The sequence below is a fragment of the Ooceraea biroi genome, chromosome 7 (genome assembly GCF_003672135.1).
Source record: "Ooceraea biroi isolate clonal line C1 chromosome 7, Obir_v5.4, whole genome shotgun sequence".
NCBI classification, from domain to species: domain Eukaryota; kingdom Metazoa; phylum Arthropoda; class Insecta; order Hymenoptera; family Formicidae; genus Ooceraea; species Ooceraea biroi.
In genome coordinates, this window is record NC_039512.1 from 6,138,345 (window position 1) to 6,163,151 (window position 24,807).

General features: G+C 39.8%; 1 protein-coding gene across 2 annotated transcripts in view; it reads left to right on the plus strand.

Annotated features, from left to right (window-relative positions):
• The window catches only part of LOC105282079 (receptor-type guanylate cyclase gcy-4), a 29,216-nt gene extending 6,582 nt beyond the window's left edge, over positions 1–22,634 (plus strand). Inside the window, exons 1-12 of one of the 2 annotated variants that reach the window (XM_011343792.3) lie at positions 1,733–9,006; positions 15,794–15,899; positions 16,509–16,734; positions 17,497–18,015; positions 18,126–19,038; positions 19,241–19,354; positions 19,454–19,849; positions 20,033–20,373; positions 20,508–21,032; positions 21,106–21,218; positions 21,298–21,505; positions 21,586–22,162. In XM_011343792.3, the coding sequence (XP_011342094.1) occupies positions 15,809–15,899; positions 16,509–16,734; positions 17,497–18,015; positions 18,126–19,038; positions 19,241–19,354; positions 19,454–19,849; positions 20,033–20,373; positions 20,508–21,032; positions 21,106–21,218; positions 21,298–21,505; positions 21,586–22,162 (4,023 nt within the window). In that variant the 5' untranslated portion in view covers positions 1,733–9,006; positions 15,794–15,808. Of the gene's footprint in view, positions 1–1,732; positions 9,007–15,793; positions 15,900–16,508; positions 16,735–17,496; positions 18,016–18,125; positions 19,039–19,240; positions 19,355–19,453; positions 19,850–20,032; positions 20,374–20,507; positions 21,033–21,105; positions 21,219–21,297; positions 21,506–21,585 lie in introns of those variants that run through there. The other variant, XM_011343791.3, reaches the window with a different exon arrangement.
• The last annotated feature ends 2,173 nt before the right edge of the window (positions 22,635–24,807 follow it).

The window sequence follows — 24,807 nt, forward strand, 5'->3', positions numbered from 1 at the left end:
TGCATGTTACCGAACGTTTCTGTTATAATATTCTGCGGTTTATGATAATGATATGCATGAAATTGCTTCTTCGAATTTTGCGACATTTAGCGTATGGCATACAATGTTTTTCTGCAATGTTTCGCTGAAATACTATTCGTATCCTTTGATAAATATCATCTCAATTGTTCTTTACTAAAGATATCTAGAAGATACTTACTGAATAAATGTAAATTAATTACATGCAACTTTGATTAACAGTTTGCGTCATTGGTTTTTTCTAGTTCTAAAGTAGAATCGATTCAAAAGTGAATTCTACGTACTTCGATGGCGAGTGAATAATTGGCTTCTTGAAACTATTTTGAAATTGCTGCAAGAGACATCATCGTGAGTCATTGACATAGTGTGCAATCATGATCACGCGTGCTGACGATGACGCGTTGTTGCATTACTCGCGAAGAGGTCGCAAGGAGTCAGAAAAAGAACTCTAAGCGAACTAGAGGCGCCCGGAAGTGATCTATATCGCGAGTGCCCATTTATAGGCGCCGATGAACGCACTCACGTGTCGCTGAATTAAATTAAAAGCGGCCACTGAAGCTGACAGTTGCCCCTCTTGTTTGCACAGATCTACTGCGAATTAATCTCTTAAATTACGAATTTTTTTATTTCTCGCAGCTGAAACATATAAGAATATTTTCATATACAATGTATTTGGGGTAATATGAGTACAAGATCCTTAAGGATTAAGATGTATTGTGTTTGGAATTCAGTTAAAATATTAATTTTCCCAAAACTGCAGAATAATTTATCCAATATCAAGTTTAATTTTTTCTTTCTCGGGATTATCAAGTATCAACATATCCACTAACATTACGAATGGATACGAAAACCTTGATACGAGAAATACAAAATAAATCTGTGTCTATATTGATACGAGATACGAACATACTGATTAACCGATTAAAAATGCTAAACTGAACATTTACGCTAGATTATTATGAAATATGTATCAATAATTGTGGAAATTCTGATGTACCGAATCGCCTAGTGTTTTTCAAATACCTACCAGAATATTCAAATACCTACCTTATATCGGCGTATAATACTTCTAAGTAGATGCATACTTCAGTTATTTTCATTGTTTTATTTCAAGTGATATCGATAAAACAGGAAGCATTGATATTTCGCGTAAAGAAATTATCAAGAATTATTCTATTTTATGATATTCATCTTATTCTATTCCGAAATGAAAACGATGATGAAACTTAAATTCACATGTACAGCCGAACGGTCTTACAAATACGATTATTACAAGATTATGTCAATCACGTTTTGCGATAATTCGATAATTTGGAAAGACATGTGATAAAGATACTCAACTTAATATTTCTGTAAAGAATTACAACATTTCACAGAAAACTGGATACAAAAAATGTATACGTACGAAAAATATTGCAGCAAACTGTTCTTGTACATCTTATGTCTGTTGCAATATTAATTATAATAAAATTAATCTTGATCCTATCGAAACTTTGTATACATGTACAATTGTACAATTTCGAAAGATTTATCTTGATTTAAATTAAATGAATCTTCTTTATCTATCTGTTTCTTTACGGTGTTAATGGGTAAAATATCGATGTCTTTCTTCTGATGGCATATACTACTCGCGAGTAGACTTCTACGAGGAAACCGCAGGAACCGAGTCGCCGTCACGCGCGAGAGTAACGGTTCACCGGTGTGACTACTGCTGGAAACAATCCGCTCGCATCAGTCATGCAAAACGGAGAACCGCAGTTACAATGCTATTATGAGCCGAGTGCGGCTGCAAAGCTGTCGCGTTTATGGCCGTACGTTTCACTCTCAAGTATCCAATGTGTATCGAAGTATAAGTATTCAGCGAGTCGTCGTTGAAAACGATCATTCTGGAAATGCAAAATAATACTCGGTAACGACTCTGATTTAATACCATAGCAAAAGTCTGCGTATCTTGAAGTCTCGGGTAGCCAATACAGGATTTTGCCTTGTAATCGTACCGCAAACGTAAACAAGTTCCCCCTTCTTAGGAGTGGGAACGGAAGAGTCGCCTATAATATTCTTGTTATTCATTTATTTCGCTATTTGCAATTCACTTCGCCTGCAGACGGAAGTTTCCTTCTGCTTTATCTTAATTGTTCTTTCAGCTGCACCTTATTCAGCTGCGCCCAATAAAAACGGATGCACAACAAGCGGAAACGTACGCTATATGTATTTCAACAAAATTCACACAATCGGCCATGATCCTCTTCGTATCGTTTCCTTAGAATACCTACGTAAATTGATTACTTAGCAAGTCGAAAACAGCAGCATACGTCACGTTCGTGTGTGACGCAGGGATCAGCTGATCGCTATGTCACGTGGAAATTATGATGAAAGTGCAAGCTGCATCCTTGATGGTGCAGCGTCAATCAGTACGACCGGTTCTGTGACCGTTGCGGCTTCGAATTCCGTATATGGTATCATATTATGTAGTTTTCACTTCGTACATTTCAATGGCAGTACATTTCCAACAGCTTTTTTCCAACGTGCTATCCATTTCTCTTGATCATTCCCGTGATAATTAAGAGCACCTTCAATGTGCACGATGCTGAAGTTTCAAATTTGTGAAAATATATTCGAAACATATCTCTTTTAATATTTATGTAAATTAAAAATTCTTAACTTTCCAGGAATCGTACACGCGACGTAAACATGTTTTTCGAGTCCGAAGCGAACATCGCGTGCGATATCCGATAATTCGAAACCGTTAGATTGTCTCTGTAAACCTCTCAAGTGTCGCTGTTGGCGAGACATCGTTTCGACAACGATCAGTTTCGCTCGTGTTCGCGGAAACTTTTTTTCGGATTACTGCGGATTACGGACGGCTGCGCGTTGCGTTGGCCTCGACGTCGTTGGCACACGCATAGTGCGCTATCATAACGGCTGCCAAGCACAATATCTCTACGCACTCGGTAGCGCATCGTATATCCGATAGACTGCCTTCTGTTCAAAGTAATAGATTTTGCACTGTTCGCTTACACCGAGTTTACTTGTGACAATTGTGAAATTCAAGTTGGCCGATGCGCGACATTAGAGATTCATGCCGTCGAGAATATCTAAGGACGCATTTCTTAATCTGCATGCTTGGTTGGTTTGCATAGGATCACGTGTGTAATTGGCTGCAGAATTGGTTTCTGCGAAATATGTTCATAAATAAGACATTTGCTTAATCTTGTAGAATTTAGTGTCTTCTGCAAATGCGATACGTACCGAATCATTCCAGTTTTCCTTCCAGAAGTACAAACAGAAATGCGTTTTATACTGCGTGATTCAAGAATCAAGAACACACAGCGCAGCGATTTATTTGTATACATCACTCTATTTATGATTCTTTACGACTCTATCTACGATATTGTACACTGACCAGGGTTAATCGTCGATTTTTTCAAGTTCGCGACTAATTGCAGTATAAGTTTAATTTACTCCTTATCTTTTCTCTCTAATTTTAGTTCTGGGAGAGGAGAATTAGATAAATTAAGATTAGATATATCCTTCTCTTTACTACGTAAAGATAAGATTGAAGCTCTTTTCTCGACCAGCAGGTGCATCCGAGCACAATATATTTCTCGTAATCGCAAACTTTTTCCGAGAACCGTAAACTTCAATTCACTATGTGATGTACGTTTCGGCACGGGCTGGTTTACCCGGATTTACCTCTCAAAGAAAGCCGACAGTGCAAGTCTGTTTGTTTGTAACCGCATTCCCGCGTGAGTACGGTCTCGTCGTGAAAGCACTGAAACGACACCGAAGAAACCGCAGCCCCAAGTCGCGATCCCTCGCGTTCCGGGTGAGCTACCCGCATGCCACATCGATGAGTGGCTGTGCAACGTTCCACGGGCGGACGCTTACTTGCACGCGCGGATAAGTATGCAAGTAAGCAGGTCGATGCACTCCACCCACACCTGGCCCGCGCGAAATAGTTGGCCTGTCCTTGACACGACGTGAACCGGCGGTTTCTATACCGCGTCGGGATCCGCCCAATTCGCTCTCGGCAAATGAGGATCGTACTCATTCCGCCATGGTTCGTTTATCCACTTATGGGAAATTTCGCCAGCGCACGGTAATTGGTCGGAATTAGCCGCGCGATAAAATCGCGGGGTTAAATTAGCCGCGTTGCGGAATTGCCCGACTCATCCTTTCCTTACTTTTGCTGCCGGCCATTTGTCACGGCCGGCGTTTCCATTCGCCGACAGTACCGTCACTTTTTGTATCTATTCCGAACGTTTGGCAGTTCGCTTGACCTGCCGCACTATGGACGTGCCAAGTCGCGAACCGATATGCACATCGGTCGACGCTTTCTTAAGTACGCGGTGCACCCAGGTCCGACTTAAGGCTATCGCCGTTTCTATTGTTGAAAGACCCAGACAGAGATAGGTTGCCGCATTTAATTCTGGCAGAGACAGCGTTGTTTGGTCGAGACTTGAAACATCCGGCAGAATGAGAATCTTTATCCTTACCATTAATATAAACATTATATTTCAGCAACACAAATAAAAAATAAACGGTGCAGCACATCTATCGATTATCTTTAATTTTTTATATATTTTGCAATATATTTTGCAGAGTTGTAAATTGAGCGTGGTAAACTGAGTGTGCGTGAGCGCGAAAAAACAAAAGAGAGAAATGGAAATGTATATCTTTCTCTCTCGCAGAATTTTGCGATCGCTTTATGTCAAGACTCCTATTATAAGGTCTCTAACGGGAGACATGTTGCGACGCGTTCGAAAATGTTCATCGAATTTAGCAGGAGACAGTGCTGCAAGTTGGAACAGTCAAATATTGTAAACGGTTTCCATATAAAGTACATACAAAGGGCACCGAGACGCGTTGGGCCAGTGCTGGATGCACACTATAGACATCGTCCGGCTCCTCTACAGCTGCATCCCCGTCCTCTGGCATCCGCGTCGCATCGAACCGCGCACGTGCCCTCACGCGCGGCCCACGCGCGTGAGGCCGATGAGGGATCGCCATGCAACGCGGGAATGAGCGCGAAACTTGTTTACGCGACGGAGCACCATTGCGCATTCCGCAGCGTAAGTCGCGGTTATTCAGGGAGCCTTGACTCGTAGCCGGCGCGCGTAGGTGCATCTCCTCGCATCTACGATTGTCCGACCAGACGGAGGGAGATCTCGCGGATCGCGGACCGCGCTTGCTCGGCTCGGAATTAATTGTGGACCATGAGCGCGCATGAGCGTACATACGAGAGGCCACTCTTCGTTCTCTTGATCTTTGTTGATCAGGTCGGTCCATAGTTACACGAGCATCCAAGTGTTATCACAGTCGTTGCGATGCAGCATGAAGTCATTTGGCAAAAAATTGCCGGTAAGAAATGGTCAATAACTCAGGTACGAGTATTGCTGATTTAACGACCAAAGCGAAGAATCTTTAAACGAATCGCGAACGTTTGGAATTTCTAGCGATGACAAGATTTCTACTGTTGCTGTCCTCTTTCACGACCGATTCCTTCCACGTTTAAGGAATCTTTTATTACAGTGCCGAGGTGTGTTAGTCAATCGAAAATACTGATACGGCATTCGGCGTTTCTTTTTCGCGCACCGCGAACACTATAGGCCATTGTACGAAGTACGTGGAGATCTTGCACTCGAAGGTCGGCGAAGAATCGCCACGGCCGAGGCTGATCACTCGCTGGAATTTGTTCGAAAGCAGCGCGGGAGCGCGATACAGTCGCGGCCGCTACTTCGTCGTGTTTCATCTGCCGCGTGGGAGGTCTGGGATCAGTGTAGTTCGCATTGGAACGCGAAAAATGACGCAGTGGTAATCGCAGTCGGTGATTTAGAGGCCGCACTATCTGCTAGGAATAATGTGCGTGCGCGTCGGTCGGGGAGAATACACGAGGTCAAGCGCGATGGTAGCCTTTTGTTCATCCGGAGTACCGCCTGGACAAAGGAACTGCGCGTAAAATATGCACCCTCAAAGGAAAAGAGGCAATGCGCTAGACATTAGTATTTCCCACAGGTGCCCACAGGTTCCACAAACTCGATTAGTGTACAATCCAATTTTCAAACTCAATTTCCTCTCGTTGCGGTAATTGCACCGTTGGATAAACGTAGAAAGTGAATCTCTCAGGTTCTTGCCTTTGATCGCTGCAGCAAATAAAGTTTCCGTGTCTCGAGTACGCAGATTAATCTCCTCGATTTTGCGATTGAGTTAAGCTCGCACGATGAAATATTTTACTAAAATATTATACTGAAAAGACATTTTTATTGATATTTATTACATATTGAAACTTGTTATATGCATATATTACAGTCAGACATATTACATTAAATTGAAAAAAAGGAATTATACAGAGTATGCTTAAATCACACGTGACCACATGATATATATTGTAAAATTTCACGCGTGGCTAGAACACGCATATTTCGGTCAGCCGGTAAGTCTCATGGACAATCTTGGGGATAGAAGACCGGTGATTTCTACAGCGTTCACATACGGACAAGGTTAACCGGTCGATGAGCTCAAGAGTCAAGCTGGAAACGATCCACGTAGCGATTTGTCGTCACGCACGAGGGCTTTCTATTCCTCCGTGGCAATGAAATCGCCACGTGTGAAAATCCGGTTTTCATTCTTCCAACAGTTCCGAAATATCTTCTGTTTCTGCTTACTCGAATCTATTTAGAGAAGTTGAACACGTTTGCACATCACACGTTATCTATATATCTATACAACTATATTTAGAAGAAAGAATACTTAACTTGAGATATGGAAAAGCTAGTTTTTGTTGAAAGAATAAACACATGTTATGTTCGATCCTGGATTGCCAGGGCGGTATGTGCGCAATGCAAGGATACAAATCAGCGGTTTTGCGTAGAAATTCCATGCCAATCATATTCAAGTTTTCTCTCGGAACCGGAAAGTCTATGCCGAGTTTTTTAGCAAAATTCAAATGCAAAACTTTGCATTCAGAAATGAGAATAAGAATCTAAGAAAAATTTGAATATTAGCAAGTCCACCGTATACTATAATATGTGAAAAATAAAATTCTTATATATTGTACCAAGAGCAGTCCTCAATATACAAAATAAAAGTGAATAGAAGGAATTAATAGAAAAGTTTAAATTTTGTTAAACAATTCGCACGGCAGTGCCAATGCCTTTGTAATTAAGTTTGAATTAAAATTGAATGAAGATAAAGTTTAAGGAATAAATACAAATTTTTTTGGATTTTCCGAACAATCCAATATTTTGTGCTTTTACTATTTTATTTTACTATTTGCCACATGAAATCGATACAAACGCTGGCGCTTGATTTCATTGAGAATAAAGTATAATGGTAATACTGACAATACGCTAAAGTGAGACAAGTATATTTTTTTCTCACTCTAATTTATTGTACTAGTTCAGCTATAAAGAATAGACTAAATATTTCTAACAAAACTAGTTCACATTTACTTTATTTTCTCCGTACTTGAAAAAATAAAAAATATATAGTTACATATTAATATCGTTAATATGATCTAAAAGAGAAATATTACACGAGTCGTTCTTTGAAATTTTTATATTTTCTCTGGCGTTAGTAGTTCAATCCACATCGAAGCTACAAGGCGACAATGTTCTTCTCTTACAGTCCTGCGAGAAAATTGCGTTAGTACGCTGCTAGGCTGTAATTATTATTACGCGCTTCGCTGTCCTGACAAACAGTTCCCGCGAGCTGCGTCAGCAGGACTTTTTTCGTTACTTAGTTGCAGCGGTTTTTCGCGTGCATTTTTCGCATAGATGACTTATTAATGAATTTGCACGCTTTCAAAATAGTGTTGCCGTAACGGTGTTGATCAGTAGTAACGGTATCAGAATATTTCTCAATACATTTATTGTCCATTAACGCATTGAGCCACACTTGCACTTGCAAATACACCCGCGCTGATAGTAGTTATGTCTATTAATGCATTCTTCGCCGCGAGTAATCTTAATTAGCCGCCAGTGGATTTATGTACAGCATCAGACGAAGGCATTTCCGCGACAATAAATCGCGACGGAGATGTTTCCGCGAAAATCAATCGCTACGCGTAAACACGCACTCGAGTGGCGAGCTAATCGAGTGATTAATTCGCGCGGATCGACAGTGTCGATACACAGTATAAAATATCTAAGCGAGTATCTTTGCGAGAAAGTATTCGCTGATATTATCCTGACGTCTGATTTAATCGATCACTCAATAAAAATCTGTTTTTTGATGAATGATTATTAACTTACTTATTTATATTGTAAGAGAAACCGATTTTTCCAGCGAGATATGAAACAGAAATACATGTCTAAGGAAAGCATCGTTACATTATAAAACTTGAAAATATAAACAAAATGGAAAAGTTGTTACGATGTACGAGGACGAGTATGTTTGAATATGTTCGAGTACACTGTTAATGCGTCGATGATAGCAATGACGCGCTTTTGCATGGAATAAGAAAACGGAATAAATAAATAATATTAATGTCAAACGCGCGGCAAGAACGACAACGCGAAATGGCTGCTATCGTGCGTACGAAAATGATATTTATCATCATACATCGCATCGGAATCGCGGCAAACAAGTGTCATCATGACGTCAGTGAGGCTGACAAGTGCGTACGACAAATCGGCCGACGTTTCGCTTTTATCTATGCCGATTGTCGGTGCGCATGTCTCCCTTGCGATGCGATACGACGTCACTGGCCGATACATTTTAACGATTCGCCGATCTACCAGCCTGCGGTAGTCGTCGATCGATACCGACTCGAATACTTTGCGATATCAGGGAGCGAAGAACCGCTCAGCCGCGATATATCGCGTCGTCTTTTTTCCTCTTAAGCGTGTATTCATAAAGTACGGCGTGTCATGTTAAGGTGGCTTGTCGAGGGAGGTGATGGATTGTAATCGACCGATCGATTGATGGATTAATTTCTTGACCTCTTTTTCGTTGCACAGCAGCGTTTCGGATTCCTTCGGCGTAATTGTACGTATTTCTTCCAGCACTTGTATTATTCTGTCGACAGGAAATATAATAGAAATTAAATTCAAGTTAGAATCGGAGCGTGTACCTCTTTCAAAGAAATGGTGCAGAAATAGACCGACTTCTTGTAGATTTATGAAATAATCCCGCTATTCTTTGCAACTCTTTTGTGATACTAAAGAGAATGGAATCGCTTGTAACAGAAAGTTTTAATAAACGAGAAATTTTGAGAACAATTTACTTAAAACCTATGTTTTACGATCTGTTTGCTTGCTTTTGTTGTTGTGGCTGGCAGCCAGCCTCAAGATCTCGCATTTTCAAACGCGAGTCTTAGTCACACGCAGCATCATAGATTGCTCGTTCCTACTGCGTAATTAGAGAGAATTTCTCTACGACTGCTGGCTGTGTAGCAGGAACGATGCAGTGGAATGATAGATACCTACTAGTCACACACAGCAGCCGTCGATTCTAACAATAACATAAAATTCTAATTATAAAATCTATTCACATCCGCCACATTGTACAAGATGCATGAATAATAAAAAAATGTAATAATACAAATTGCTTAAAGGATGTACAAGTCATATGAAACGGATAAAGAACAACGATAATTGATGATAAAACTGCATTAATAGGACATATTAATGAGTGGTAGAACATCGTTCAAGAGATTCATACATACATTGCAAATGATGCAACATCTGAAATAAATTGAAAGTCTAGAATTGAAAGTCTCATGTAGATAGCTACGGCACTTATTATGGCACTTGTTACGCGCTATCGAGATCTCTGGCCTCGCCAGTGTAAATTTCGTCAGCACGTATCGGCGATATCGTCGTTTATCGTCGCCGTTAAAAGTGCACGCGTTTTCGCCGTCACAGGAAAAACACTCGATAAGAAAGCAAACGCGGAACGATGGCGCCGTTCGTTGCCGATTTTCATTCGCGTTTTCCCTCCTCCATACGGCGCCGCGAAGTCGCTTCTCATTGCAATTCGCGCGCAAATCCGCTCCTGCGCGCTCGCGCACGGTAGTGTTTTTCCATGCGCGCAATAACGCGCGCGCGGAGACACTTTATTTCGCGTCCGCGAGTGTGTTTATCCACCAAAAATAGACTGTACAGCTGTCGTTCGATGTTTTGTAGTCCGAAACTTTTCTTGCCCCATCGACAGAGAGAAACGGAAAGCGATATACCGCAAGATAAAACTTTTTTCGGACATCTGGTCGAAAACAGGATAAAAAGTACAGATTAATCCAAATAAAAATAAAAGATGGTATAAAATAATTGCATCGTGTATAGACGCAGCACGTGAAGAAGTAGAGAAAATAATGCATTAATGGATAAATCTGTGTCTTTAAAATATAACGAGAAAAATATGTGAAGAATGAAATTCTTATATGTTATACCAAGACCACTCCTCAATATACGAGATAAAAGTAAATAGGAGAAATTAATACAAAAGTTTGAATTTTGCTAAAAAATTCGCACGGCGGTGCCAAACGTTGTAATTAAATTTGAATTAAAATGAATACAAAGTGCATTTGAAATTTGCTAAAAAAAATCGAGTGCCGCCAAGTTCCAACGACGCATTTTCTGTGTTATCATGCCACCGATAATCATTCGATTGATCATTTTACGATATTTCTCGTATGTCGTTCTTCGTGGAAATCCATTTCTTACCGGTACTTGTGCTACTGTAAATACATACGTGATATTGATGTTTTTCGCCGTTTTGCAACAACAACGGTTGGCTACCTCAACAGAATTTCCTTCCCAGCGTGACATGGTTAGTTACATCATTTGATTGTATCATTTCACAATATTTTATCACGTTATCGGAAATCTTGTTTTCCTTCCCCGCTATTTGTTTGACATAAATGGATATACAAATTTCTTTTACCTTGGATCGTTCGTGTAAGGATTTCAAGCGAAATGTATGAATTTGGAGATTTAGTTTGAAAGTTTTGCTTGTTATTTTAGTTGCGATAAAGTTTGAACACTAAGAACAAGTAAATTACTTCAAACCTTCCTTTCCACTATGTCACATTTCCGAAATTCGCTTTTATAATTGTAATTCCTCTTAATAAGTAATATAGCATATCTCGACTCGCCTCACTTCTGTGAATGAGAAGGAAATTATTATTATTATTATTACAAATATAGCCCTATTTTAAGTATAAAACAAATGTCATTTGTAAGGAATTTCAGAACGATGGAATTATTCATGATATTGAGAAGATTACTCGCGAGTACCGATGTGAATGGAGAGGTACTTGGAACGCGATCGAATTGTTCCGCGATTACATTGAGCGCAGTTATGTGAAACGTCCCAATTAACGGGAATTCTCGCGTGTGAGAAAGAGGCAGAACGCCGAGCACGAAGTTGCGTCGATTCGAGCTCAAATGACTTACTCGCGTGCGAGTCTCGACGCACCACGACGCAGCACGACGTTGCACTCGCCATAGCTCGTAACTTTTATGCACACGCCAAGTCGCGTGCGCGGTCGCGTGCTGGTATCACCCTTTCATGTTATGCTGTTAAAATATTCGCTTTATCAGCATCTAGGATAGCGGATTCTGCATCCGCCCGTGCAAAACATTTTGCCACCTGAAGCGAGTTTTGATCCGGCGTCTTCCGCTTAGCATAGCTGTTTCGACCAGCCATCGGAGATCGAAATTAACGTTGTTGTCGTATGATGCAGCAAAATGTGTTGATATTATTGCATCCTAAATCAGTTAAGATTACAGTGGCAATACTCGGTCGACATTTTCAGATTTTAATGAAGTCCTCAATCGCTTGATAAACACTTATAATTCGAGCTCGAAACATCATATACTGCTCATATAAATGTCAAATAAACGTATATACATTGTACATATACTTGATGAACGATATCACTTATATTGTACTTGAATTTCTCCTATTCCGAGATAGCACCGAGAAGTCGACTTGTGTGTCATTTACACTTAAACACTTTGCTTTGCTTATTCTACATTTTATATTATCTTACAGTCGACCCACATCTCCTTTTATTCTTCTTTCTCTTATAGGCCAATGGCAAATTTTTGAATTTATTTCGGGGAAAATTTATAAGACCAACGGACGACAGACAGCTCGTTTCTTCAACTATGATAATGTAATCGGATCGAAGATCAAAGGTATAATCGACATTGGACAGCGGAAGAGCTATGGAACACGTGCAATTGAATGAATTTATTGCGATGGTTGCATTAAGACTATATATATCGCGAAGACCTTCACGGTGCATTAATACCTTGGAACTGTCCATTGATATTTTGAAATGAACAATTCATTGTCTTTCAGCTCATATCGACGAAGAAAATTTCTTTGAATATAAACGCCTCAAGTATTTTTTTATACATTAGGACAATCAATCCTGTTATGGTAATTTCATATTTATACAATTAGTAAATTGATCTTATAATTGGATCCCATAATACAGCTCATGCTCAAATTCGCATATTAAATCCAATTTTAGCATAAAACTTTGGAATCTTTTTACATTAACGCATTCAACAATAACGCATTAGAACTAAAATTGCAATAATTTCATTGGAAAGATGTGCATGTATAATGCATAATGAAATTCCGCTAAAATTTTTATGGATCATTCATAGCGGAATTAGCGTTATATAAAGAATTTTTGTGTAAGAGATTCTGAATGGCAGTGACGAAACCTGAGAGTACAGCATGCGTACAAAGTTCAGCCGATCAGTGCCTGATAATGTCTTATTCATGAGTGATAACGGGGGGCGTAGGTCGGACAGCACTTTGACGCCTCTGCAGTGCGTCTAAATTACGAAGATTTCGTCATTCTTCTCGGTCGTCTCGTCTTCTTCTCCTGCCTCACTTCGCCGCTCACCACGAGATGCCGACGCGATATTTTCCGCCGCTTTCTGCATAATTCAGTCAGTGTGCGATGCATAAAACGGGGTTAAAATATCATTAGCATCCGTTCGCGAGAACGGAATCGTCGCGCACCGTAAAATTTGCTCAATATAGGGGAACAGAAATAGTCTGATTGTATTCAAATATATTCTGCATTTTGTTATCTTTTAAGATTTATAAATATGTTGTTTCTTATACAAGATCACGAAAGATGGAAACTTGAGATGCCCTGCGCGCAGACAAGGGAAATTATTTTTGATCATCGCGGCACAAACAACCATAGTTTTATCGGGGTTACTGATGAACGTGTCGTAGTTGCTTCCACTGGAGCTGCTTTGAACGGATGATGCGTCGCGACGACGCGCGACATTTAGGCGCATTTTACTTGTCGGCAAGTCGGCGGATGTGGGCCGACGACCGCGACGTCATGCATTCCTCGCGATCTTTTTTAGGCAAAATTATTTATGAAAAGCATGTAAGTGTTTGTTATTTATATCCATTTTAACGATTATAGGGCTGCAATGTTAATATGTGTTTTGTATCATTAATATTATTTGCAAACTAATTCGATGGTTTTTCTTTTTGAAATTGAACCTTTCTTTTCTTCGAGAGTATTTCAGTTGCCCGACGAATAAAGAAAAGTATTAGAGAATTTTATGAAAAATATAGCTTAGAAGAAGGTTAATAACATAGTTAACATAGTTTTAATTATTAGTCCTTTTCTTATATGTTAAAGTTTAAGAATACACAAGAAGGTCCGCATTTTTATATTCTAGAATCAAGCCATTTTTTTAAGAACTGATTTAGAATATCTGTGTCTCGTGTCTATATCACATCTCCATTGTCTCGTGTCAGCTATCGGCGCTGTAGTAAAGAATACGCTCGAATAGTGCGGCAAAATTCACCGTGTCCAATTTTGCCCCGACGCGGTGGTTGTTTTATACCTTCTCAAGATACGACCAGAGTTCAGACGTCGAGGCGACATCCGGGCGCCAGCGAGTCTGGACTTTTCGAGCATACGCGATTCCTCTGCTAGACCATCCCATCTTTTAGATGTAATCCCTTCGTTGATATAATCTGCACGCAATGATCCGTAACCTTGGTGCATAATGTTGCCGTGGCATCGAAGTGTTGAGCGACAAATTTTGTCGATAACACTCAACCTTTATAAATCATGTTATGGGTATAAATCTCATCCATTTTGAATGCAGTAACTATAAATGTTTCGAAACAAAATTATAAACGTTTATCAGATGTAGAAAAAAGATACGTGATATCAATATGCAGCATCTCTTATATTTTCCTTTAGTCTCTTCATCTTTTATTTTTTTTATTATTGCCGTACTTTTTGTCTTGCTTCAAATTAAACGCAGTGTGACATAAAGTTGAAGAAAACTCGCACTATTTCTACATTGTTCGATTGTGAAATCATGTGACCTTTTCCTGTCCGTTACGGACCTATTCACGTCCGCTTGTCGCTTTCTTACAGACGGTCTTGTATAAAACGAGTCACGCCTCGCTCACGTCCGCTGAACCCTAATCCCGCCAGACCGAATATGTTTAAATCGCGAATCATCGCGTGTCGGCGCCATGGATAACCAAAGAAGTCATGATGTTCCTTTCCCTTAGCTATCGTCTGCTTAGCTATCGCGACGCGAACAGTTGAAATCGGAAGTCCCTCTGCTTCGTCTTTTTTTGCAGCATGCGGCATACTATCGCGCGAGTGTAAAAAGGCTTCTCATCACTGCAAAAACCGGCTGCGGGGTAGATAAGATCGACTGGTGCCCCGCTGTTTGAACACGTCCGTTACCTCCGTAGTTCCTCGCGACCCTATCGTCCTGTGCTACCTCGCCGTGATAGCAGCGCGATATCGCTCGTCGTGTGAACAGCGACGTGATAAATGTAACGGTGTTACTCGCGTTGATTTCTCGCAGTGTGACTAGATCGGCTAGGATGATAAAAATTGTCCATGTATCTCGCGGGTCAGTGAAGAGGGATAAGTATGCGAGTGTTGCGCCCTGAAGGATGAGACGTAGGCCTTACGATTTCCACGCGTTTAATCCGAGTCTTAATCTGGGATCAAATTGCAAGACTGACTCGCGCTGCGAATCCGCGCAAAATGCACGAAAAGGATCATACAATGGGGTTTCCTCCTCACTTCTCTTTCTCTCGGCAGGTACTAGAATGTATCGCATTCATGACCTGGATTGTTCGTCACTGTTACTTTCTAAGCGGCGGTTCCATTGCGGGTATCGGGAGCGGCATGCAATAGCCTACGGCATTTTCTAGACGTAATATCGAGCGCGAACGCTATTTACACGTGCTTGATTGACAGAGATATGATCTCGTGATTTGACGTACGTGACGATTTGAACAAAATAACTATTTATCAGATCACTCATATTTATTACGGATGTTTATCACGAACGCCCTCGATATAGATAGAACTGAGTAGTTACCGCGAAATTGCAAGAAATTGTTGATGCATAATCGATTAGAAAAATAAACTGTTTGTAAGTAATTATGACATACATTACAAAACACATCTTAGATACATGCGAGTTTATAAATCTGATATATATATATAGATTTGCGCTTTCAATTTTAACATTGCGATTTAAAGCTATGTAAATATAAGAAAAGATAACGAAGAGAGCGGGTGCCAAGTTTTAATAACTGCAGCAATGTGTTTTCCGTCTACTTCCTCCTTTTAGTAATTTAGTTTTTTTGCCATCGTAGTCAGCTCTCAGCGTTTAATTTGCAAAGGTGCGGTCACAAACGGCTGCCGTTTTATTGCTTCACAAATCGATTCGGTGACTGAATTAATTCATTTCTAATGAGCAATCTTGATATAGCACATCGATCACCTTGTTTGTTACAGAATGAGAAGGTCACGATGCTGAGACCCGGATCCATAGTGGGCCTGCTGGTCCTCGTGGCCGCGCTGAGAATCGCGGATTCGAACCGCTGTCTAACAACATTGGAAGGTAAGTCGCTGGTCATTATCATCAGTCCGATCGTTGCGGCTCAATTACGGCGCATTTGTCAGCACCGAAGACGCGATATCGCTCGCTATCGGGAAAACAATGCCACGTGGAATGACTGTTAACTGCTGCGATGGTTAAGTGCGGCCTAGACATTAATTGAATCTTGGTTCGTCTTCATAGACAATCGCTTGCTGATGAGTAATTAGATCGGGCGTAATGAGGAGCTGAATGTATCCTGCGTGCGTTAATGTAACCACGGCGCGCAGTTTACCCGCTTATTATCGGGCACTTATTACAGTCATTGCGCGGATTGGCAGCGGCCGGAAACGTTCTTTCCTTGGCTACATGTTTTTCTCAGATGTTTACATTGTTCATATCGCGCGGTAAAGCGACCTTGTATATGTACATGTACTTAACTCGCGTTTACTAATCGTCGCGCAATCCTGACTTGCCATTTTTACAAGTTGTTGCACATATTTTTAAAGCACGCAAATTTTTTGAAGTCAACTTCGGTTACGAAAGATTTGAGGTATTTTATTGTGTATATGTTTATACAAGTTTACAGGTAAAAATTGTTATTTCTTTTTAATAAAGAATCGTGATTTACAGAGGTTAATCCAAAGAGGGTGATCAATCATGAGGGCCAATTCCTGAACATACAATTCGAAGTGTCGAGGAGAGTTACGCAGAGATTGGCGTCAGAAATCATGAAGATTTTCTTGACCGAAGTGCTGGGTTACACAGGGGTCGCCATTGTCGAAAAGGATGACGAATTCAATGCTGCCGCAGTTTTCGAGAGATTGTCCGATATGCTGACATATACCGGACATAGAGTGTAAGAGAAATAACAAGTTCAATCAATTAATTCAGCTTTCCATGACTTCTCTTTTCCAATGTTTTATGATTTTTCTTTGCTTGGATTGCAACATTGAAAACTAACAGGTGGTTTTGCACGTTTGTTTTTCCATAAACGCATAAAGTAATATTGGACTTATTTTTAAGACGTGCGCATAAGATAGATGGAACGTGCAACATTGATATGCATATTCAATTCATAAGAACACTACGTCATACCACATTCATAGCTGCATGATCAGATTAATAATCGAAAACACTTATTATCGTGTTGACTACAAAGATGTTTTGCAACTTCTTTGCTACACAATTATATTCTATCTTGCTAGTAACGCTTTCTCTGGCAAGTATCCAGGACGTATTTACCCGACTGTAGTCGAGTCTCTCATTTAATAGCATTTATTTCCATGCAACTTGAAACCAACAATGGATTCTTCTCTGCATACAAAATCACAGTGGTGTAATATTTTTCAAGTTATCTATTCAAATATATTATAATATTTTATAATATTACAATATTTTGAGAAGTTGGTTCAGGTTGGAGAATTTTTTTTAACAATGTAACAATGTACTGTATATTGTATAATGTGTAGTCAACTAATATTTGGCATGTACAAACAGATCGAACAGTCTCTGTTTTTCAAGAATTCCATATCTTGTATTATAACAAACAACTTCAAACTCCAGCGTAGAATGCGCGCGCGTCTAAAGTAGGTTATTAACATTCTCGCCCCTTTCACAGATTTCCAGAAACGATGGTAAACATGGAAGTGTGGATTCCTCCACAAGAGGACACGATACCGTTACTGAACAAATACGAGGTGAAAGAATGCGGCTTGGTAGCGCCGCCAGGACACTTTGGCTGGTTCGTCCCAGAAGCTTTAGCTAGACCTGACGATAGCTGGCTGGTGTTCTCCAGGTTGGAAACCGCTAGCAGGTTCGCCATTGACGAGAATTACCTGCCTATGGTCAAGAACTTCACAGTAGATCCGAAAACCTGGAACTACTACTGTCGCGAAAGTTTTTGCCAGCACGGAATGTACATCCCGGAACAATGTCAAGGGTCGCAGAGAGCGCCGAACTGCGCGCTACTGCTCGCTGAATATTCCGATGTAACCCGCTTCGTGAAGGAACATATTGATCAAATGAAGCTCTATGTTAAGGTGGCGTGGGTAGGCCCAAATCTCAGATACCTGAGCAAATACTTGACCAGAGAGTACATGCAACTCTCGCGGAATTCATCGACTTCCATCGAGAATAGGTATAATTGAAAGAGTACACAATTTCATAGAAATTGTTACTTTTGATTGCTGCGGATGCAAGAAAGAAGAATATTATGATTGTCGTGTTTTATAACAAAGTCTTTTTTAGGTCATTAGTGATCCTGCACTATTCGCCCAGCAGCGTAATTCCGAACGAAAGGGAATTTACGACGATTGATTTTCCGCGTTGCGGAACGAAGAAGGGTTCGATCGGTTGCACCTATGAATCGAACAGACTGACAAAGCTAGTGTGGGGCAGACTGGCCATGATCGCGAAGATCGCCTACGAGGCGATAAATCGCGCCAAGTTTAGTCGAGAGATGTATGAAGATCTAATCGCACGACGCACGCGGGCGGGAAGTAACGTGTCAGATGAGCAAGTTGCCTGCGATTGGTTACGGGATAACTTGAACTACACCTTGATAGAATGGAAGCCCAATGACAACGACAAGAATACTCTCTTCGTGGGTGGAATATTTCCCATGAGCGGTAACTCTTACATGGCCAAGTCGATCGTAATCGCAGCTAAGATGGCAAAAGATGCTATCAACGTTAACAACACCTTATTGAGGGATTACAACCTAACCTTGTTGGCCAGCGATGGCCAATGCAAATCAGACATGGTGATGAAGTCATTCATTGACTACATCATTCATAATTATTATCAGAAGTTGGTTGGCGTGTTAGGACCGGCTTGCTCGGAAACTGTGGAGCCGTTGGTCGGAGTATCGAAACATTACAAAACAGTCGTCATTAGCTATAGCGCCGAGGGATCCAGCTTTGACGATCGCAACAAATATCCATATTTCTTCAGAACTATTGGAGAGAACAAACAATACAAGCACGTATATCTGCAGCTGTTACAAGCTTTAGGTTGGCATCGGGTAGCTTCGCTAACGGAAGATGGACAGAAATATACCGAGTATATTTCATACATGCAGGATACGCTTAGGGACAACGGCATTACCTTTGTGGCGAACGCCAAATTTCCACGGGAGCGAGAAGTCGACATGATGACCAAAGTAAAAACTTAATTTAAAGTTATAAGAATTTATAGTTTATTATGTAGTGTCAATTTTATAGAAAAATAATTGAGTAGAAATAATCACACAAATAGAAATTATAAAATTTTGAAACATTTTTCGTGCAATATTTATATATACGCGAAAACAGTTAATATCCAAATTATAACCGTAATATCAATTTTTAATTAAAAATTTTTAGTATTTACAAGACTTGAAAGAGAAGCGAGCAAGAATCATTATCGCAGACGTGTACGGTGAGGTAGCTCGTCAGGTCATGTGCGAAGCATACAAATTAGAAATGACTGCTGTTCAGGTAATATTATACATATTTTATTACAATGCTTTGCTCGTTATTTACAAAAAGGTTTAAAATTCAACTTTGCAATATTTAAATTAAAATTTTTTCTTAAAGGGCTACGTCTGGTTTCTTCCGCTTTGGCTCCGGCAACAATGGTACAACACCGATTACTACAATCAATTGGGTGAAATGGTACCCTGTACGACCAGCGAAATGATGAAGGCTATAAATGGACACCTCGGTCTGTCGCATGCGTATTTCGCTCGAGACGATGACATGATGCAAGAGGGTATTACCGTACGCAAATGGCGCGAACGTTATGAAAATGCCTGCCGTGCACAGCATCAACAGCCTTCCAATTACGCCGGTTACGCTTATGATGCTATGTGGACCTATGCCTACGCTATGGATCGACTCATTCATGAAAATCAGAGCTACGTTTTCGATCTTCACAGCGATCACACGGTTAATCGTCTCACGCAATTTATCAGCGAAACTGATTTTGAGGGGGTTGGTTGAATAAATTTATTGATCAATTGATTACAAAGTAAATATAAAAAATAAATAGAAGGTTACTTATCGCAACTTTTTCATGAAACATTGATTTAGATTTGTCGAAAGTATAAAAATATTTTGTGATGAATTATTTCGTGTGAACAATGATTTAATAATCGAATTGTTTCTATTTTTCAGGTATCTGGAAGAATAAAATTTTTAGGTGGACCATCGAGGTATTCTATTATTAATATCGTACAGTTTATCGATAACGAAACGCGTGTTGTCGGCAACTTTTATCCAAACATCTCGGAAGCAAAGCTTGGAAGTGGCACTTTGGAATTGAACACTTCGGCTTTAGTTTGGTTATCGGAGACGATGCCTGATGATGGTTCAGAACCTCCATTGAGATGCGTTCTGGCAGGATTAGCAGAACTACTGGATGTTACTTGCGAAGTAGCGATCGTAATCGCTAATATTATTGGTTTCGGCCTACTCGGAACATTTCTGATTGTTGGTTTTGTCATCATTAAACGAAAGTATGTTTATCACAGAAGTATTCTTCATATTTTTATATATATACCAGGAATTAATAAATATTAAATAAAATAAAACAAATCTTTTCAAAATGTTTCTAAGATTTTGTTTAATTGTACTGTTTTGTATCGTTTAGATATGACGAGAAGGTGAAAAACATGCGACTCCAGGAAGAGTACATGAAATCTCTGGGTATTAATATCTCAAAAAGCGAAACTTCTAGCTTGGACCAATGGGAAATTCCTCGAGATAGGGTAGTGATCAATCGAAAAATCGGAGAGGGAGCCTTCGGCACTGTTTACGGTGGTGAAGCCTTGATATCTAATAAGGGTTGGTTAGCCGTTGCTGTGAAGACTCTAAAGGTCGGCAGTTCAACCGATGAAAAGCTCGATTTTCTGAGTGAAGTCGAAGTTATGAAGAGATTTCAGCACAAGAACATCATCGAGCTGTTGGGTGTATGCATCAAGTGCGAACCCGTTTTAACTATAATGGAGTTCATGCTTTATGGCGACTTAAAGACCTATCTATTGGCCAGAAGACATTTGGTCAACGACCGAAGTTATGAAGATTCTGATGAGATCTCGAATAAAAAATTAACTAACATGGCAATAGACGTCGCCAGAGCGCTCAGCTATTTAGCCCAACTAAAATATGTTCATAGGTAAGTTGAAAAACATCTACATTCTACATTTAATTATTACAGCAATGTCATTACATTGAAACTTCTTTTACAGAGATATCGCCTCTCGCAATTGTTTAGTGAATGCTCAACGGGTAGTGAAACTCGGTGACTTCGGTATGACGAGAGCGATGTACGAAAATGATTATTACAAATTCAATCGAAAGGGTAAGTCTAAGGGGAAGTCATTTTGTTTATCACACTACTATAATTCTACAAAATGCATATTGAGATTTGTTCTGCTCAGGTATGTTGCCAGTAAGATGGATGTCGCCGGAATCACTCGCGTTGGGTATTTTCACGCCAGCGTCCGATGTTTGGTCTTTCGGCGTATTGCTCTATGAGATTGTTACCTTCGGCAGCTTTCCATTTCAAGGGATGAGCAATAATGAAGTACTCTCACATGTGAAAGCTGGCAATTGTCTTACCGTACCGAAGAAAGTGAAACCGCAACTGTGAGTAACTATCTCTAACGATGAGACTATCTTATTTAACAATCATCTTGTTACATCCATTCATTATTTTCTATTTGCAGTGAGAGTTTAATGTATTCTTGTTGGAACGTGGACCACACGACGAGACCAACGGCACCCGAGATCGTCGATTACCTAGCAATGAATCCTCGAATCGTTTCGCCCTGTCTGGACGTACCCTTGTCGAGCGTGCAGTTGGAACATACTGGGGAATTCGATATAGATTTGTCGAAGACTAATCGGAAATTCTCCATTTCGTGGCCGTCGCAGCGCCCTTCGCAAAGTTACGAATCACAGTCTTTGAACTCACCGACACCACTTCTGCTGGATTTGAACAGCCAGGACGATAATCAGAACGACAATCACAATTTAGAGTCTCTCCTGATCGGACAGTCCAGTGAGCAGGACAGTTCCAGTCCTCTGCTGGATTCCAAGAGAACCTCGATCTTGAGGAAAACCTGGCTGCAAGGAAATTCTAACGATAGTGATAATCAGATTCACAGGTACGTTAATCTTCAGCCGGGTATGTTGAAACTGGCTTGCGAACATAGAAACGGTAACGCTGGGAATATCCAGATGGAAGAGAGAACATCCATGCTGCCAGAGAAGAAAAGCACCGATAATGTATCAGTGCTTTGAGGAAACAAACGATTTTATGAAAAAATCGAAAACTAGTCAGGTGTGCCTCGAGACACGTGGTATTCAATTAAAGAGAGATGACGCCCAAAGTCAACGTCAGAATCCACGGTAGAACGTCCCAGAACGAAGCAAGGAAGTTGACACGAATTATTTCCAAGCATTTGTCTTTATACATAAATGTAACCAAGATCAAACCAAAGACCTATATATCTCAAATCCAGAGACAATTAACTCTCTGGTATACGGCATTTCAATTAACTGGTCAAATGTTCTCTGAATTCTTTTTACAGTGAAGAAACTCAGCTGGTTTAAATAATTGTAGTAGCTTCTACAATGGAAACTCTGACCACAGAATTCCTAATTTCCTGCGTTTTGGGATACGAGATGTCCCGAATTGATTGTCAAGTTCCGTCTCGAATTTAATAGTTCAACAACACTTATTAATATTCGTTTGAGAAAAAAAAAGATAAAACTAAATTTAAATAATAAGAGTTTGCTAATGGCAAACATCTTTTTATGGGCACTTTAAGGCTTTAAATATCACGGCTGGCTGAATTGTAGCTTGTAAACTAAGCTATCATCAGCAGCTCAAAACAGAATTGTAAGATAGCCATCGTATAAAAAAGGTGACTCTGCTACTTCTTAGGAAAGAAGTACCAATCCAAATACTATGAAACTGCATGTAAAAATCGAGACAACTAGCTTTTTCGATAGCGAAATTTAATTTATGGGATACACTTTTGAGACTGACTGTCATTACGAAATTAAATCGCATCATCTGATACGTTGCAGCTATGGATGACCGACATTTTTTGTCATCACAGGCAAGTAGCCAAGATACAAAAGAGAACAGCTGTTTCCCGTAGATTTCGCGACGAAGCGGAAAAGATGATCAACGTCGGTGCATCTTTCATTCAGCAGTTCTGTCGCCTTCTGCTCAATGCATCCTTAAGACTGACTCTCGAGATAGAAGAGATCGTGTCGTTCTCTATCTCCCCTTTTCTTAAACTTTTGTTCTTAAACTCGCGGTTTGTTCGAGAAGAAGCTAGCGCATTTGAATAGATAATCTGCTGTCCTACGGATGGCGACGTCCACGTAACCATGACACTTTCTTTCGCTCGTTACTCGTAAAAAATTCAGTAAACAATTTTCCCTTGCTTCATAATGCTTTTTCGCGAATGCGGCCGTGCGTTTTGTCGCGATCATACGTCGCCATCTCGTTCTCGTCCACATCACAGCAATTAGTAAGACTAATTATATACCAGCTGGCTGCATACTCGATCATAGATGCGAATATTTATTCATATGTAACGAGTGGATTTCTTGCGAAAGAGTTTTGTACGAAATGTTTCTCGTTAAGGGTCCACTTAATAGCATTCTTGTACAAAGTAGTGTTGCCAGGTAACATAACACATCACATTTTGTATAAATAATCTCGCGTAAATCCTTGGCCCTTTCCGGCATCAGTTGACAGTTCCTTGAGAACCACTTTTTTTTATGTTCCTGCAATCTCGACATCGAGATAAGATATACCGCAATGTACGTAAAATATACGAGCTCCTTATCTTTGAAGTGGTAAATTATAAGAAATTTGTGAAACTTGAGCTTACATCCATACACACATACGCCGCTTTCAAGATAAGTGATCTGTATATAAAGCAAAACGTGCCATGCGTCAAGTAGCAAGTGCAAAGAAATGTGCAAATAACTATTACCACACCGAGTACAACGTGTAAAAATTGCTATTGTAGAGTTATAAAGAGCTGGAAAGGGTTCACTCTCAGCATCCGCTGTTCAAAATACGACTGAATAACTATACAACTAGAGCGTTCAATGGAAACATTTGCGTCGAAGACTCTGATAGAGAAGTATTTTTAATTTCCGATTCCAGTTCATAAACAGTTCACGTACGTCCGGCAGCGTTGCGAGTAACGACGTGTTTTCAATATTATATTATATACGTAGCAATATTACACTACGTTTTTCACTAGGCAGTATACATGATATTCATTTGCAAAACATCACTCCCTATACAGCAATTCTACAAAAAGACTTATTTCACAATGATTTTTTTAATACGTATGATTTGCGAAGCTCAAATAAAAGAGGTAGTAAACTACAAGTCTAAATAAATAGAATAAAGATTTATATACATATATATATATATATATATATATATAAAAGTAATGCAGGAGATGTGTTAAGAATTAAAAAAAATTATTTATTTTTAAATATTTTGTTATTTTAATTTTTTTATATTATATAATAGGATAGTGGCTTTTTCTCTAATATATGGATAATAATAGTTCGAGTTCATAACATTTATATAGAACTATATATTTTAAAGAAATAGGTATTACGCCAGAATCGCACACACGTGCATTACAATGATCACAATGAAAATTAGTTTTTCTTCTTACATAGAAATAATTTATTTTTTATTATCCATTTAATCGAGGAACAATATTTTCGCGTTGCGTCGCGATCTCCTTCGGCAGATATAGACTATAGATTCGCGAAAAGAATATTTACATACATTTGTACATATTGCGGCATATTGTTAATAAAATCTTTTTAGTAGTAAAATTAACTTTGTAAAAATAATCTCGGCGATTTTACCAGATATACGCGGTTATTCCCAGAAT